We start from the raw sequence: 19,267 nt of genomic DNA, 5'->3' as shown, positions 1-19,267 counted from the left end.
TTATATCTGTGTGACACCACGTCTCTGATATCCCAACAATATCTGCCTTTGATGTTTTGAGCAATACCTCAAATTCATCAAATTTATTTACTAAACTCCTAGCATTGGTGTACACGCAAGTATACATGCACCTGTTTCTATTCTTAGCTATCCTAACACAACCCATGTGTTTACTTGTACCGCAATGACTCCCAGCAGTCTCTGAAATATCCTGCATCTTGTTTTTCAGGCTTCTGTTCGTTCCAATAGAAGCAGTGCAAGAATTTCTTTCACTTCTGCCAGTGGCTACTGTTAATCTATTAGTCTTTGTCTCCCCCCAAGCTATCAGTTTTCCGACCCACCTAACACTGCCTCAATAGCATCAGCAAATATTCTTGCACCCTTTCTATTAAGTGTATCCCATCCCTGTAGAAGCAGTTTCTCCTGTTAACAAGTACAGTCCAGGCTGAAAAAAATTCTACCCCTTGAGCTTTGCACAATCTTTCCAGGGCCGAATTGATCGACAAGGCTCTCATCATATACTCCCTCCTATTGTGTCTGGGCAGAATTGCAGACACTTTCAAATTCAGCCCTAATTCACGGCTTTTTTTTCAACAGTGACCTGTACTTGTGAAGTAATTCTGCCTGTCTCCTACTCTTGATGTCATTAGTGCCAACATGTACAACTATATCACCTTTTGTACCCTTAAAAGATGATATCCTCTCTACAACGTCAACCTTTGCCCCTGGCAGACATACCTTGGTCCTGTTCCACCTATCCTTTTTACAAAGCATGGTCCCCGTTTCCCTGACAATAGTCACCAACAACTACTAGTTCCTGTGGGACTAGTATATGGAAGCTTATTTAGAAGACCTTTATGCCATATACAATCAAAAGCTTTTGAGATATCAAGAATAAATGCTTAAGTTTCACCAAACTTTTTCATAGAATTTGTCCATAAATGAATAACATAAGCAAAATATCACCATTGTAATGGCAAAATCCATACTGGTGATTATTGATCAGTGGAAGGTTTTGAGAATTTTTTTAAGATTTGGTGGTTAAAGGATTTCTCCATTACTTTGGAATGAATAGGAGTAAGTTCAATGGGGCAATAATTGGATGGGAGGAATTTGTCACCCTTTTTAAGAACTGACTGGATATGAACAAATTTACAAGAAGAACGAATAACATCATTGGAACAAGAAAGTATAAAGAGGGAGAACACATTAGCATTAGTAGAGGCATTTGATGCAAGAAAGCAAGCTTATGCAGCATCAGCCAAAAAAAAAAAAACAAAAATAAATAAATAAATAAAATAACCACTTCCACTTCACCCCTCTGTTCGTTCGAAATACCTGTCCAGCTGAGCCTTAAACTTATTTAGGCTATCAACTTTCACGACAAGGGATGGAAGTCTGTTCCACCAACCACCCGCTGGCTAAAGGCAAATTTCCTCACGTCTATCCTACATCCGTCTTTCCTGAATTTGAATTTATGCCCTCTCAGGTGATTATTCTGAGCAAGAAGAAGAATCCCATCAGCATTGAGCATGCTCAAACCATTCAAGGCTTTATACACCTCTATCAGATCACCTCGCTGGTGCCTAGTCTCCAGACACTGTAATTTGCAAAACTTAAGCCTTTCTTCGTAAGGGCACCCCTTTGTTCCATTCACTAATCTTGTTGCCCTTCTCTGTACTCGTTCCAGCATCTCTACATCATTCTTGAAATGAGGCCTCCAGACCTGTATACAGTACTCTAGGTGTGGCCTGACCATTACCTTATACAAGGGAATAATCACCTCCTTATCCCTGCTAGAAAAATTCCTATATATCATCGACAATACACCATGAGCTACTCTTGCAGCCCGTCTGCACTGCTCAGAAAACTTCATATCTGCCTGCACAACCACTCCCAGGTCCCTTTCATTCTCTACCACTGTCAGTGTAGTACCACAGAGTTGATAAGTTGTTCTGGGGTTGCTGTTTCCCATATGTAGTACTTTACATTTGTCAATGTTAAACTTCATTTGCCACCTCTCAGCCCATCAGTAGCATAGTGTCAGTATTGTCCTTGACAACCCTGCCAACCTTCATATTGTCTGCAAACTTGGACATTAAGCTTGATATACCATCATCAATATCATTTATAAATACAGAAAACAATAATGGACCCAATACTGAACCCTGAGGGACTCCACTAATAACATTAGTCCACGATGAGCAGTGTCCATTGATTACCACTCTCTGTCTTCTCCCCCTCAACCACCCCAATTATATGTTCGGTTACAAGAATCAATTTTGAACACTTGTGTTATTTCTGGAAGTCATTACCATAAAATAATAAAAACAATTTGCAGTTTCCGGTTTATTGGGCTTTTCTGTTAGTGCAATCTATTATAAACGGGTAGTAAACTCAATCTTATTGCATTTGCGATAGTACCAACAGCTGAAATTCTGTGGGTTTTTACGTTATTATCGTGAAATGTCTTTGCCTTCCATGGAATCTTCATTCATATAAAAAACAAATAAGTATTTCAGAATCTTCTCTCCATTCCTACTTTTTAATTTTCGTAAACTTGTTACTCTGTATCTCACTTGCATGTATCGTGTTAGTTGCAGTTTTATGTGTGCCGTGCTCTTCGTTATTGATTGCTTATTTTTTTTACTGTTTTAAATTTTACATAAAAAATGTCAGTGAACAGAAATATCAATTGGTTAGCATGAACAGTAATTAAGCTATGTAGATAAGTGTAAATTTATTTTTATTTTGCTAACCTGTGGAAAATATTCTTTCAATTTTCACTTTGATTTAATTTTGTTAATTGTCAAGGTAATAAACATAAATATGTGATTTTTATCTTTACTTTTATAGCCTGTGGATCATGGGCATCTGCAGAGGGGGGAAAACGGGGCATTTGCCCCCTCCCTGGGATCGAGTAAAAAATTCCACAAATTATAATCGTAAAAGTGATTGAGATATGTAATCTTCTATTAATTTGACCATGGGACGCTTTGTCTGCCTTAAAATTTTATTATGGGTTGGCCGGTTTTGGCCCTCAGCGGGGTAACCATAGAACACGTGTTTCATCTATTGCAGCAATAAAACAGAGTTCCTGTTTTTGGTTCATAGACTGATATTCCCCAAACTTTACCAGAAGTTTTGGAACATTGCGACTATTTCCCTTCTATTAATTCGGCAATAACTATTGGTATGACATTACCTATTACGACCTGTACCATTGAAAGAAGTTTCAGCACCTTGAGATGTGTGAAAACATGGTTAAGGTGTCCACTATCTTAGAAACTCACCTATAAGGTTTATGTATGATTAGTGTGCACAGGAAGAAAATAGAAGAGGAGGCAGTAAAGAAGTCATCAATAGGTTTGCAAGCGATTGACGGAGAATTCAATTCAATTCTTATACAATATATGATTATTGAAATTATTATTATCTATATATATAGATAATAAATAGTAAAATTAAAATGATAATATAGCTAACTATATGGATACATTGAATGGAACGTTAAGGCTAGCTCCACTAAATATATCCCATCAATAATTAGCTGAAGCTATCTGTTTCTGTTTGCCATCTGGCAAATGGCAAACAGAAATGAGTATAGTTTGCATCCCTAATACTTTTATGCTAAATTCTCCAATTTATCTAGTTGGTATTATAATTTAACTAAAAAAATTATATATATATTAATTCTTGTTTCCTTTATATTGTAAATTTATATACATTATGCATGTGTTTTTGTATTGATGCAATACTGTAATGCAGTTACTGTAATGCAATACTGTAATACATCAAAATTTATTGATTTAGGGTTCACTGTATATGGCTATTTTTCAGTCTGAAATAGTAATTTAATATCAAAGTTTTATTTTCTGTGCTTTTTGGTGCCTTGAAGAATATTTATTATACATTGCTTTTAAATCATATCTAAGTATTAGACCACATAGTTTGCTATTATGTCATTTTCTTCAATGCAAAATACCTGTTTTTTCCACTTTCAGTATGGAAACAATATTCCATATTGTAAAGTTTTTTTTGTGAATTTTTGGAAATACATACCTTTTTTTTTTTGTTTTTTTATAGCAATCAGGTAGTAACACTGATGCAAGAAATAGAAAAATGTAAAACACAGATTCAAGATATTCAAATTCCACTTGAGGTTTTTGAGTAAGTGTGACACACTTATTTCATTTATCAAGATTTAAACTAATTTTAAAGTAAGGTAATATGGTATTAAATAATTTTGGAGTGTAATTTCCAAAGTACTTATTTTATAAATTCAGACACTAAGATCTATTTATGAATTGTTATGTTTAGAAGAAACTGACCTCATCAAAGGGAAATCTTCCCTTTGATGAGGTCAGTGTAATCAGTTTCAATAAATCAAAAAAATTAAATTCACTGTGCAACTGGTTGCTTACATAAAGTTTTTTTATTGTATGTTGTATCTGTACAATGATGCCAATGAAATTTTCCATATTTGTATTTGTGTTTCTATATTTATTTATATTTATTGTTCATATTTATATCTATTTTTTCATATCATATTTATTTTATTCATATCATATTTGTATGAAAAAAGATACCTGTTAATGTCCATACTGGATGGTGCTGTTTTGGACAGTTCATTTAACATGTAATTTCTAGCATTTCTGCCTAGGACCCAAATTTGTGTTTAAAAGGCCTCCCTTTTAAAAAGGTGTCTATTAGAGTATATAGGTGTACTCTAACAACTTTTAATTAAGTTTTAGTAAAAAGTGAATATAAATTGTTTTGTTTAAGAATATTTCATTTTGAATCATATTTATTATTGACAATTAGATCACTCACTAGTTTTAGTCTATATTCCCCATTTATGCTCACATATAATTCTTGTAATGTAATAGGTCACAACTCCATCCTCCTTTTAAAAGGATCAAAACCCCTCAACCTTTTTAAATTTGTATGGACCTGCAGTAAAAAATTTCCTATCTTGAAAAATTAACACATAATCAACGGAACAAATAGAAAAATTGTCTGGTATTCCAAAAAAAACTTATATGAAACTTTCTACGTAGCTATTTAAATAACCACAATTTTCTCACTGCTGAGCAAAAGTGGGATGTGCTTTATGGGAAAATTTTCATTGTTGTTGCTAAAGCAGTATGAAAACGATGTCGAGCATCACATAGCATTTTTATAGTTTATTTACCTATGCAGTCTTGATAAGAGTATTATTTTTTAAAATAAATGCATTTTAGCTTCTCTCTCTCTCTCTCTCTCTCTCTCTCTCTCTCTCTCTCTCTCTCTCTCTCTCTCTCTCTTATCCATAGTCATTGCAAGTCTAATTAGTGAAACTATTACTGTAATGACCATGACTTTAACTTGCTTTTGTGAAATGTCTGACCTATGAAAGTTTGGTATATACAATGGTCAGTTTGGAATAACACATTCAGTGCTGATAACAGCACTGAATGTGTTATTCCTAAACATATTCCCTGAAAAATGTCTATTTTGGAGAGATTACGAACACTCAATTTCTAACACTTCTGGTTGTAATACAAACTTGATGATTGTCTACAAGAAGTGTTCCTTTTAAAGAGCTGTCTGTTAGAGTTTATAGCTTACTCTAAGTCCTCCCCCCCTCCGAGAGGTAATTTTAACATATTGTTCTGGCGAATGCACTGGGAGAACGAAAATGAGATAGGAGTGTGTTATAGGCCTAATGACTCTGATAAGTATAACAAACAACTATACAGAGAAATAGTGGGCCAGGAAAGTAGAATGTTTTTTAATGAGGGATTTTAATTTTCTAGATATTGACTGGAACTTGTGATTTGGGCACTCACACACTAGCTGCAAATTTATTGGATGAATGTTTCCTACAGCAGTATGTTAGAGAGGCAACAAAAGAAAGCAATGAATACTCTTGATCTGAATTATCAGAAGGGATTCTTCATGCTTTAAGAACCTGCGGGTAAAATATCCTCTGAGCAGTAGTCATCACAGTTTGCTGATGTGGGATCTACTTAAAAACAACTACAGCTGAATCTCATTAATACAAAGTTAAAGGGACCTAAATTTTCATGTTTTGTAATAATGAGGTCCTCCAAAAGTGTCCTTTTTTTTGGTACATGCTATATATCTAAGAATAATAATCATAAATAATAATATCAAAAATAAATTAATTTAAATTAATAAAATAAAATAATAAAAACATAAGCCTTGTCTAATAATATAGTAATAGGAATAACACATTTTTTTTTTAAATGTTTTATTTTATTTGTAAGATAAACTAAAAGAAAAGCAATTAACAGAAATGAAAATATTGGACCATATACATTTTAATAAATACAATATTTTATTAATGTTTTAATAAAATAATGTAATTTAAAGAAAGAATCCAATGTTGTTTGTGCAGTTTTGTCCTATATGCATTTTAACTACAGCACAGACATTATCAAATGCAATAGTTACTTCTTTCACGTTACTGCAGGCCATCACATTCTCAATGCATTTTGGGCATCTTTTTTAGGTGTGTGCGTTTGTGCACTTCTTCACTTTCACTGGTAACAAAAACATTATAATTTTGCTTGGTAAACAGCAGCTCTTCTGGTGTTGGCATTGCTGTGGTAGCAATTTCATCATTCACCTTCACAAACTCTTCAAATTTGCCAACAAATCCATATGCTCCTTCAAATTCCTCAATGTTGCTGTCACAATCATTTGCTGGACCATGTTTTTTGATGATATTCTCTCCAAAGACACTCTTTCTGAAGCAGTTGATTATTATACTTGATGAAAATATCTCAAGCAATAACAAGATTATGGATAGCATCCAAGACATTCTAATTTGGCTGCAAATTGTTCCTTCCTACGTTGCGCATCAAGTACCTTAACAGGTGGGCTCTATATGCTCTTTTGAGATTATAAATAATGCCTTGATCCAGTGGCTGCATAAAATTGGTGGTATTGGGAGGTATAAACAACAGCCATATATTTGTCTACTTAAGTGTCTTGGCAGAATGCATTGTGCAATGATTTAGAATCATAGAAATGTTCCTTTTTTCTGAAGCCATTCTTTTGTCCACTTGTTGGTACCACTCAAAGTTTTGTTTCATGCTCATGTTTTGCACCACAAATTCTATTTCCTGTTTTTCATAGAATCCTGGGGGGCTTCACTGATAACATTAGTCCACGGAGAGCAGTGTCCATTGATTACCACTCTGTCTTCTCCCACTCAACCATCCCTTTATCCATAGTAGCAATTTGCCTCCAATGCCACACTGCTCCAATTTGTGCAGCAGTCTTCCATGTGCAACAATATCAAAAGCCTTTCTAAGATCCAAATATTTGATATCAAAATTATTCTTTGCATCCAGTTCCTTTGTGACTACATCATAGTATCCAATCAAATTGTTTTATTGTAGTGGTTTAAATCTCTGGTGATATTTCACATAAATTTGGACCTGGTGCCCGTCAAAGGGGGCACCGTTTAATTTCTATTTAATTGGCTTTTAAATTTCAAAGAATTATTATTCGTACATTTAGATTTTCTAAATTAATTTAGTGTTTCTGCTGCAATATTTTTACTCTTGTTACCCCTCTCTTCCCTCCATGCTTGATTTGAATTTAGGTTTTATTTTGTCTTTTCGCTCTTGTCTTGCCGTACTGCTGGCATTAATTTATTTTTATTTTAAACCTTATTCTAATTTATATGATTATGTTTCAAGCATCATGTAGAGGAATATGCTTTTTGCTGCCCCTGATGTATGCTGTACCCTCCTTTTTATTTTTATTATGAAATATTCCGTTTTCCAACTATTTCAACATTATTTAAATATTTGTATAATTATGTCACATGATAGTATTGGGCGAATTGCTAACGCTGCGCCTGTACTGCCATCTATAGTTTATTATTCATTTATATAAACGGGTTAAGTTTACTTTTGTCAGTAATGTGGCTTTGCACTGGAGTGCTCATGTCTGTTCTATTTTTGATTTTCGCTGCATCAGGACCACCGCTGTTCAATTCCCTGCATTGGCAGTTCGATCTGGGGATCAGTGTGGCAGGACTGATCTTACGATCGATTCTCCTTTGCGGCGATTTGTTTAGCGTTCGAAATGCAGCGATTCCCTGACCATTATTGGCCTTGTGGTCCTCTGTCGAGATGTAGCATAATGGGCAGTCTATTTTTGTTTTGTTTTGTTTTATTGTAGTGGTTTAAATCTCTGGTGATATTTCACATAAATTTGGACCTGGTGCCCGTCAAAGGGGCACCGTTTAATTTCTATTTAATTGGCTTTTAAATTTCAAAGAATTATTATTCGTACATTTAGATTTTCTAAATTAATTTAGAGTTTCTGCTGCAATATTTTTTACTCTTGTTACCCCTCTCTTCCCAAATGCCGCTCTCTTGCAGCTGCAGGAGTGGGCACAAATGCACATGCTCAAAATATCGCCTGAAAAAACCAAACAAATACTTCTAAAAGGTAATTTGGACATAAGAAGACGTCCACAAATCAAAATTAACACAATCACTATAAAAATGGTAACAGAACTAAAATATCTTGGAGTGGTCTTTGATTCAAAATTAACTTTTTACCCCCATTTGATCTACTTGGCGAAGAAAGTGCGAAATTATGTAGGTATGATTGCCAGGATCAGTCGAGCAGACTGGGGACTCAAAAGAAAGACCTTGGCAATCATATACCGTGCAATGTTCCTACCTGTTATCACCTATGGAGCCGGTGCGTGGTTCATCCGCTCGGCCATAGTAAGAAATAGGAATAAATTAGAATCGATACAAAGGACAATACTACTCACTATTACCAGAGCATGTCGCACAGTAAGCACACCTGCACTACAGTTGCTGGCCGGAACTCTCCCACTTTACCTGGAAGTAGCCAAAAGAGGCTTATATTATAGATTTAAAAAGGGCATACCCACAGAATTTCTGGGGATAGCCCTTGATACAACCAATACCTTCAATGATGAAAGAAAAAGAATAGCCACAAAGCTCCACGAGCTATGGCAAACAAAGTGGGAGCAGGAAACCAGAGGTCTGGTCACCAAACGGTTTCTGCCACTGGTGTCAATGGTCAGCCCAAAGCCACCTAAGTGGTATGCCCCTGGACTTTTTACATCATTTATATTGACAGGGCACGGCTCCCTAAAGGCGAAACTAACCTCCTTAGGCCTGACCGATGACCCAAACTGCACCTGTGGCGAAAGTGAAGACTGGGCACACATTCTCTATGAATGTATAATATATGACATCCCCAGAACAGAGCTAATAGCACAGATTAGTCCCCTTCCCAGGGGAGAAGAACATCTCTTCATCATAGAAGAGCAAAATTATAAAGCTTTTACATCTTTCACACAGAAAGTTTTCGAAATGCGCAGAGCAATGCAAAGAATGGCAATTCAGCCCCCCAGCAATTAAACAATAATCAATAGTAAAATTGCCCAAGTTTCCCACCACGCCCAGATGATGACTTAAAAACTGTTAGGGTAGCAGAATTCTGCACCCTGACAGAAACTTGACATAACAAAACTCCCCATGACTACCATGCCATGTGTAGGAACCTGGGGCCCCAAACCAGTGTAGGGGAGGGGGATGGGAATGCATGCAGAGAAAGTGAATGGGAATGAGCAGAAGAGCAAATGTAATTGGCCAAAAGAATACAAAGTTAAAAATAACTTACATTACTTTATATATATTGTACCAACAAACATTTACAAACCACATAAACACTATCACTGCATTTTCCCCTGGCCTGCAAAAAAAAAAAAAAAAAAAAAAAAAACCTTGCAGCTAGGCCTGCACCACAACTGAAGAATAACAGTAAGTTGCGGTGCCCAGAGAGTGCAGTGCAGAAAGAAAGAGTCGAATAAATGAGATGAGAGCTAGAAGAATGAATAAAAGTGCAAGCGTGAGAGAAAAGAACACAAACCACAAATGCTAAGTTAAGTACACACTAACCCTGGTTTTAATTAGTATTTAAATTTACGCTACCCATCATTGCATCCCCTCCTGGTGTGTGAGAAAAAGATGAATGAGTTGAGTGAAATAATAAAAAAAAAAAATAAATAAAATAAATAAATAAATAAATAAAAAAAAAAAAAATATATATATATATATATATAAAAAAAAAATTATAAAATAAGAAAAAAGTATAAAAAAATAAAAAAAATAAAAAATAATAAAAAAAATTATAAAATAAGAAAAAAGTATAAAAAAAAGAAAAAAAAAATTATAAAATAAGAAAAAAGTATAAAAAAAAAAAAAAAAAAAAGAATGCAAGTAGAGTGAGAATGCACATTACGAATGAAGTAAATGTGTGTGTCCCCCCCCCTTCACCTGGTAGGTTCCCCACTGCCAGCTAACATATCCCACCCCCAGAGCGGGATGGGCAGCTGGACCTTCATACCGGATTCGACACTCCTTGGACATGACACCGACGAAGACATTCTGCGGCTTTGCTGCCAACACGCCATTGCCGATCCGAACTGGGTACTCTAACCTGGATCCCTTTAAAACCCCATCCCCAGGCAGGGAATGGAGGAGACGGATCTCTGTCTCCTCTCCTCCCTGCCTACCCCCCATATTTCGCCTGGTGGGGCTCGTCTCCACTGACCTCTTTGGGGATGTCTACTCTATCCGTCCCTATTCTTCTATCTGTTTCCTCCCCAGTCTTCAATCTCCCCCCCCTCTCTCTCTCTCTCTCTCTCACTAAATCGACCTAGTACACCCCTTAACAATGCCGCCAAATTATAACCAACGTCTAAATTCTACCGGTTTTGTGCAAATCTCTAAGATATCTAACACTATCAGCTTTTATCTAGCGTTACATGTCTAAATTTAATAACATCAAAATTTTGCCCGACCTATTTGGCCTTTAACACATCTCTTTAGTGTTCAACCCTAACCAGCGATTTCCTAACAGCAATCCCATTAAGCATTAATGTCAAATGCATAAAATTTTTTTTTTTTTTTTTTTTTTTTAAATAGGCCCTTTTAAATAAGCCACTGAAATCCCAGGAAACTAGGTGGCAGGACCTGCCAGAGCAAATTGTTGTGATACTGGATACACCCGGCTAGCCTCCACGTGGCAGGGTATGGGCAACGTCGGGCCCCACTAGGGGCCTGGCGGCCAATTAGCCGGATAAACAATGGGCACAACATATCACACTGCACAGACACGACCCACACACTTTCAAGTCTCTGGTTTGACAGTGTACTGTCCTCGATACAGTGAAACACACGCGGAGATGGGAGAAATCCCAGGTGCCGTCTGACACGAACATACCTTATACCTTATACCCCTCTCTTCCCTTCCTGCTTGATTTGAATTTAGGTTTAATTTTGTCTTTTCGCACTTGTCTTGCCGTACTGCTGGTATTAATTTATTTTTATTTTAAACCTTATTCTAATTTATATGATTTTATATATATATATATATATTTTTTTTTTATTTTTTTTTTCAATTTATGCTAATAATAAGATTCTTTATTAACATAAATTGTATACAATAGTAGTTCCTTACACAGAAAGCCAGAGGAATCTTACAATGTGTTATTTATACAAGTGATTATTAGTAAAATTTACACTTTGATCTGTATCAAGCATAGCACAAATGCATCCCATCACTATATGAATGTAATTACACTAGCTTAGAAATAATCAGAAATTTGTAATTCCTTAGTTAAGTATTAATTCCCTGCAACCATGAGTGACTACAGGATGTGGTATCTTATTCCACAATGAAATGTCTAAGTCCATGTATGGTTGATTCTCCGCTAGTCATTTTTAATGTAATTCCTGAAAAGCCAGTGTTCCCTGTCATATGGAATCAGTGCATTATCAATTCCCCACCAAAAATACATACCCTTGATAGCAATACATTTCAGACCAATTTCAATTGCACCTATTATACTAAAAGTGTTTAGGGAAAGTTTTCTTGCCAGTCCTGATTGGCTCTTTTCACAAAATCCATCATAATGCTATTATACCATTGCAAACTGGTTAACAGTCCTTAATCAGCTAGAATTGGTAACCACACACATATAGTGCATTTAATAACAAAGATGAACTAGCAGTAGTTTATGTTGATTAGGGATTGCAGTACCAGTTTCTGGTATACGAAATACTGGTGTTTTGTACTGAAATACTGGTATTTTTGTTAGTAAAATATTGGTATTTTGTTTCTAACATTATATTCTATAACTAAAAGTCGATTTTTCAATTTAGATATGCATAAACACAAACTGTTTCAATTTGCGATGCACAGGCCATAAAGCAACAATATGTTTATGTGACTGGCCCCGAGCAATGGGATTTCCAACAATCTGTGCTACTGACACCTCACATCCAATTAATGAACAGCTTCCCGAATTTGGAGTTTGAAAGTTGTCCATGTGGTTTTGTGGCAGCACATAATGACACACACATAATAGTTGGCATAGTGTTGAGCACTGTCTTCTGTAAAGTGTAGTGCAGTATAATTGAAAGTCTTCTTGTCTTTGGACATTTTCTTTGTTATGAATTCATTGCTTACCTTCAGTAAGTAATGAAAGTACATATAATATATGCTGTTCAATTACTATATATATCTATCTACATCTGCATCTTCATGTATGCATTATCAAAATAAAGAAGGCGAAGAAGAACCCGAAATGCTTTTGATGAAACAAAAACTAGATTTTGCCATTTATAAAAAGATTGCAGTCCCTGCAAAAAAAAAACAAACTAGTTTGAAAACATCTCAAAATTATCAAACAATAAATGAGATTATTTGATGCACAAAAAATTTGCTTGCAGCTAGTGATGACACTATCTACATTTTCTAAGGTATAATTTTTTAAACGAAGGCATGAAATTTAATAACTGTAGTATTTTTTTTCCACTGTTTAGTTTTTTTTAAATAATTATTTTTTAATAATTATATAGGATTATATCAGTAAAGAGGCTAATTTCTGATGAAAATTTGTTTTTTCATATGTTATGTCATATAACTACATGTCAATATATTTTTTACCCAAAATAAATATTTTCTTTCACATTCCTTTTTCTGTTTTCAATTTGATTTTTGTTATGTAAAGTATTGGTAAAATACTGTGAAAAATATACTGGAATACCATTTTGCTTTAGTATTACAATCACTAATGATGATCTTAAAGCTGTATTTTTTTGACAGTCTTAATGTAAAGCTGTCCTCATTCTCCTCAAATCCTGTTTTCATATGAATGATGATATACTTGGCTATTAATGATAATGGTAATATTTATCAATGATATTGTTGAAGGTATGTCTGGCTTAATGTCCAAGTTTGCTGATGATACAAAGGCTGGCAGGGTTGTTAATGATAGTAATGACAGTATGCTACTGCAACAGGATTTAGAAAAGTTGGGCAGAGAAGTGGCAACTGAAGTTTAACATTGACAAATGCAAAGTACTGCATATGGGTAGCAGTAACCCCAGATAAACATACCAACTGTGTGGTACTACAGTCAGGGTGATAGAGAATGAAAAATACCTGGGGATAATTGTGCAGTCAGGTATGAAGTTTTCTGAACAGTGCAGACATGCTGCCAGAGCAGCTCATGGTCTTGTCAGTGATGTACAGGAATTTTGCTAGCAGAGATATGGAGGTGATTATCCACTTGTATAAAGCAATGGTTAGGCCACACCTTGAGTACTGCCAGGTCTGGAGGCCTCATTTTATGAAGGATGTAGAGTTGCTGGAACAAGTACAGAGAAGGGTAACAAGATTGGTTTGTGGAACGAATTGGTCCTCTTACCAAGAAAGGTTTAAGTTCTGGAATTTGCAGACCCTTGAATGGTTTGAGTAGACTCAGTGCTGATGAGATTCTTCCTCTTGCTCAGATTACAAACCTGAGGGGACATAAATTCAAATTGAGGAAAGCAATTATAGAATAGATGTGTGGAAATTTGCCTTTAGCCAGCAGGTAGTTGATTGCCGAAACAAACTTCCATTTGTCGTTGTGGAAGTTGATAGCATAAGTAAATTCGAGGAAGAACTGGCCAAACTTTTGGAGTGAATGGATGGGTGAAATGGAAGGCTTTTGTTTATTTATTTGTTTTTTGGCCGATGCTGTATAAGCTTGCTTTCTTGCATCACATGCTTCTACTACTGCTAATGGTCAGAGACACACTGTTGTCATTCACTGTGATATTGTAGGCAGACTGATGTTTTCGGGAGCTCACATTTTTGTTTGAACAAAAATTTCATGAGGTGGGATAGCATGAGCAGAGGAGCCCATTTCTGGAGGTCACTACCATAAAACAGTAAAAACAATTTGCAGTTCCCAGTTTATTGTGCTTTTCTGTTAGTGCATTTTTTTTTTTTATTAAAAGCGTGTAGTAAACTCGATCTTACTGCATTTGCGATAATACTGATAGCTGGAATTCTGTGGGTTTTTACATTATTATGGTGAAATATGTTTCCCCTTCACTGAAATTTTAAATCATATAAAAAACATGTTTTCAGAATCTTCTCTTCATTCCTATTTTTTAAGCTTCCTATTTTTAAAGCACGAAATTGTTACTGCATATCTCACTTGTGCGTGCCGTGTTCATCATTATTGATTGCTTATCTTTTTTACTCTTGAATTTTACAATCCAAAAAAGAAAAAATTGTCAGTGAACAGAAATATCAATTAGTATGTATATACTGTATTACAGTGCTATATTTACTGTAATATTTATTTTTTTATTAGAAATTTAAGATGTTCAAACTTGTGTTATCAATTTTATTGGGTTTTTGACTTTTTTAGTGTTTTACTAACCACACTGAGGTTGTTTTTTTTTTTTTTTTTTTTTTTTTTTGAGTGCTCTGCCCTTATCTCTATTTTTCCCATAAGCACTCTGTTGTTTTTAATGCATGAAATGCCATAATGCAGAGATTTTTAGAAACACACGTACTGCATTATAGCAGAACTGACTGAACTGAAGATGTGGCTTTACACAAGGAGATAATCAGCTCCTTATCCCTGCTAGCAAAGTTTCTTATATCATTGACAAAACTCTGAGTGCTGTTCTGGCAGCATGTCTGCACTCATCAGAGAATTTCATGTCTGACTTCACAATTGCCTCGGGTCTTTTTCATTCTCCACTATCCTGAGTGTAGTTGATAAGGTAATCTGGGTTACTGCTACCCCGCATTTGTCAATATGCAGTACCCCACATTTGTCAATGTGAAATTTCAACTGCCATTTCTCAGGCCATCGACTCAATTTTCCTTGATCTTGTTGCAGTAGGTCACACTGATTATGGTTGTTAACCATAATCAGTGTGAGTGTTAGACGTTAAGCCTGATATACCTTCATCAATATCATTGTTAAATATAGAAAACAAAAAAAAAAAATGGGCCCAACACTGAACCATGGGGGATTCCACTAATAACAGTCTATGAAGAGCAATGCCCAATGATAACCACTCTCTTCTCCCACTCAACCATCCCTTTATCCTTAGCAGTAACTTGTCCTTGCCACATTGCTCCAGTTTGTATAGCAGTCCTTTATGTGTAACAGTATTAAAAGCCTTAATGAAATCGAAGTGTATGATATCAAAATTATTTTTTGCATCCAATCCCTTGATCGCTACATCATAGTAACTTATCAGCTTGGTTAGACAAGCCCACCCCTTAACAAATCCATGCTGTGATTGCAGTATAATTTTATGCCTGTACAGATGGTCCTGCATTACTGCTTTAATCAGTGATTCCATAATTTTCTACGGAACAGACATTAAGCTAACAGGTCTGTAATTACTCATGTTGCCTTTTAACCCTCCTTTATGGATTGGGGATACATTCCAGTCCGTGGGACCTCCCTTGAATCCAAAGATGCTCTCATAATTATAACTATGGGTTTGTTTACCTCCTTTGCTGCCTCCCGTGATATAATTGTATAGATTCCATCCACTCCAGGTGCCGTTTTTAAATCCATCTTCAACAATTTTTCTTCCACTTTCCACCTCATAGAGTGATTTAGCTCCTCGTTAGAATTTGATAAGCTTCTGGCATCCCCTTCCCTAAAGAATTCTTCATGCATAAATGCAAAATACCATTTCAGTTTGTCTGCAATCTGAGTAGAGTCATCAACAGTTAACTCATGTGATTCAACCTCTTCTTTCTGCTGCTAATATAAGCCTTTGGTGTTTTTCTTTGCCAGAGACTTCTTGCAATCTGCCTTTGCTTGCCTGACCTTCTTTGTGTCTTGATTACAGACTAATTTATATCTTCCATAAGCTGTTGTACCTGATAATTTATATGCATCCCATGCACTTTTCTTCTCTGCCATGTGTCAAGATAGTTTAGGTGACATCCATTTAGGTCTAAGCCTTGAACAGTGTTTCTTCGTTGGTATGAAAATCCTAGTAGCTTCCTTGATTACTTCCCTGAATACTTCCCATTTAGAATTTGCTATTGGTAACATCATCAGTTGTTCTCACTGCACAGAATTTAAAAACTGTCTGAGACCACTGTATTCATTCTTGCAAAAGCAAATTTCCCTTGGCCTTTGGCAGTAGTTATGTCTGTAATTAAATTCCATATTAGTACAGTGTAAAGTGTGTTAGTTGTCTGACGGCATCAGGGGTTTCCCCCATCTCCGTATTGTATTCTTTGTGAATGACACAGAACTCTGTGGAGGCCAGAGATTTAAAAAGCGTGTGGGGAGCGGTCTGTTGTGTAGCGTTATGTTCTGTTGTTTCTCTGACCATTTAGCCATTGGGCCCCTATTGGGACTTGCTGTTGCCCACACTTTGCCACGAGGAGGCAGGTCAGGCACCCAGTAGATTATTTAAGTACTCTGGCAGGCTCCACCACCTAATTTCCAAGGATTTCAGTGGCAAGGCCTAAAAGAGGAGTGGGGGGGGTTACACCAGAATTTGGCCAAAAGAGATTTCCAAGAAAACAGTAGAATTTAGACGTTGATTAGAATTTGGTGGCATTGTTAAGGGGTGTACTCGGTCAGTTTAGTGATGGGGAGGAAACAGATAGAAGAATACTGACGATAGAGTAGGCATCCCCAAAGAGGTCAGTGGAGATGATCCCCACCAAAGTATGGGGGTAGGCAGGGAGGAGAGGAGACAGACCTGTCTCCTCCCCTCCTATACTTTATATATATATATATATATATATATATATATATATATATATATATATATATATATTTTTTTTTTTTTCTTTTTTCACTCACACTCATTCATCTTTTTCGCACACACCAATGGGGGATGCAATGATGTGTAATGTAAATTTAAATACTAATTAAAACTAGGGTTAGTGTGTATTTAACTGTAGCATTTATAGTTTGTTCTTTTTCTCACACATTTTCATTCATTCTTCTGGCTTTCATTTCATTTATTCGACTCTTGCTTTCTGCACTGCCCTCTCTGGACACCTCAACTTACTGTTATTCTTCAGTTGTGGTGCAGACCAGGGGAGAATGCAGTGATAGTGTTAGTAAATGTTTGCTAGTATGTATAAAGTAATGCAAGTTATTATTAACTTTGTATTCTTTCGGCCAATTATATTTGCTCTTCCACTCATTCCCATTCACTCTCTCTCTCTCTTTCCCTCCTGCTAGGTCACTCTTTCTTTCTTTCACCAAAACTGCCATTTATTCCCTTTTATCATAATTCCTAGTTCACTCAGTGCCCAGCCTATCATTCTGTCTTTCATTCTCATTCATTCATTCTTCTTTCATTCTACATTGCATCCCTTTGCTACTAGCTTACTGATATTTTTCAGCTAATCTGCTTCCCTGGCTGCCTGTACATCTCCCTCCCCTACGTGGTTACTTATTTGGCCGCAGTTTCCAACACATGGCAGGGTATTCCTGAGGAGTTTTGTCATGTCAGGTTTCTATCAGGGTACAGAATACTGCTATTCTGACAGTTTTTAAGTCATCGTCTGGGCGTGGTGGGAAACTTGGGCAATTTTAACTATTGATTTTTGTTTAATTGCTGGGGGGGCTGAATTGCCATTATTTGGATAGTTCTGCACATTTTGAATATTTTCTGTGTGAAAGATGTAAAGGCTTTATAATTTTCCTCTTCTGTGATGAACAGATGTTCTTCTCCCCTGGAAAGGTGGCTAATCTATGCTATTAGCTCTGTTCTGTGGATGTCATATATTATACATTCATATAGAATGTGTGCCCAGTCTTCACTTTCACCACAGGTGCTGTTTGGGTCATCAGTCAGTCATAAGGAGGTTAGTTTTGCCTTTAGGGAGCCGTGATCTGTCAATATAAATGTTGCAAAAAGTCCAGGGGCATACCACTTAGGTGGCTTGGGGCTAACAATTGCCACCCATGGCAGAAAACTTTGTTTGCCATAGCTCATGGTGTTTTGTGGCTATTCTTTTTTTTTTTCATCATTGAAGGTTTTTAAATCTATAATATAAGCCTCTTTTGGCTATTTCCAGGTAAAGTGGGTTAGTATACTGTGATCGCTGCCACCCAGTGGGTCTTTTAGCTGCAGATTCTTAATGCTGAAGTGATGGACAGATCCATCAATTGCCAACTCAAACTATCTTGAAACCTTCCATCTGGTAAATGATTGCCAATAGGAATTCTGTTGATCATCAACTATTGATATGTTGGCTTATGTTACTCATCTTTGGATAAATTTGATGGTAAAGGTTGTTGAAACTGAAGCAGTTGCTTTTGACATTTTTAAGCATTTTGATCATGTTTAACATAAAGATCTTCTAAATAAGCTCACACTTACGGATTGCTGACTGGTTTTTGTGATTGAGTATTTTATTAGTGTTTTTTTTTTTTTTTTTCTTTGAACACTCACTCTGAGTGGTGGTTGGCTCTCTGTCTTCTAACTTCACTAATGTTATGTGACACAGACAGCTTAGTTGACTTTGGCCTTCTAAAACTCTTATTTTGCCGACCAGGCTAGGCGGGTGGGTAAAGTGCCTGCCTGGCAACTCAAAGGTCGCGGGTTCGAATCCCACCTCGGGCTTGGAACAAAGTACTGCAAAAACCTTGGGAGGTGCATTATGGCCACAGAAGCTGATGCGCCAACAACTACCAAAAAAAAATTTGATTTATTTCTCACGAAAAAAAAAATAAATAATCTGCTGTTCTTTGATCATCTTTGATGATATTCATATTTCTAGACAAGATCAGATATCTCTATTAGGAAATACCCTGATTTCTAATATCTCTCTATATATATATATATATATATATCTAGACACAGGTATCGGTGCCACCGATACCTGTGTCTAGATTCAATTCAAA

At 36.0% G+C, this 19,267-nt stretch overlaps 1 protein-coding gene across 1 annotated transcript in view; it reads left to right on the top strand.

Moving 5' to 3' along the window:
* The window catches only part of MED10 (mediator complex subunit 10), a 62,614-nt gene that overhangs the window by 11,127 nt on the left and 32,220 nt on the right, over window positions 1-19,267 (top strand). The window contains exon 2 of the mRNA XM_090377507.1: window positions 4,087-4,170. Within this exon, the coding sequence (XP_090233633.1) occupies window positions 4,087-4,170 (84 nt within the window). The remainder of the gene's footprint in view (window positions 1-4,086; window positions 4,171-19,267) is intronic.

This window comes from Mastigoproctus giganteus, chromosome 7 (assembly GCF_048544385.1).
Source record: "Mastigoproctus giganteus isolate SK-2022 chromosome 7, ASM4854438v1, whole genome shotgun sequence".
Classification (NCBI taxonomy): Eukaryota; Metazoa; Arthropoda; class Arachnida; order Uropygi; family Thelyphonidae; genus Mastigoproctus; species Mastigoproctus giganteus.
The sequence above is the reverse complement of the archived record's forward strand: the minus strand, read 5'-3'. Positions and strand labels throughout refer to the sequence as shown.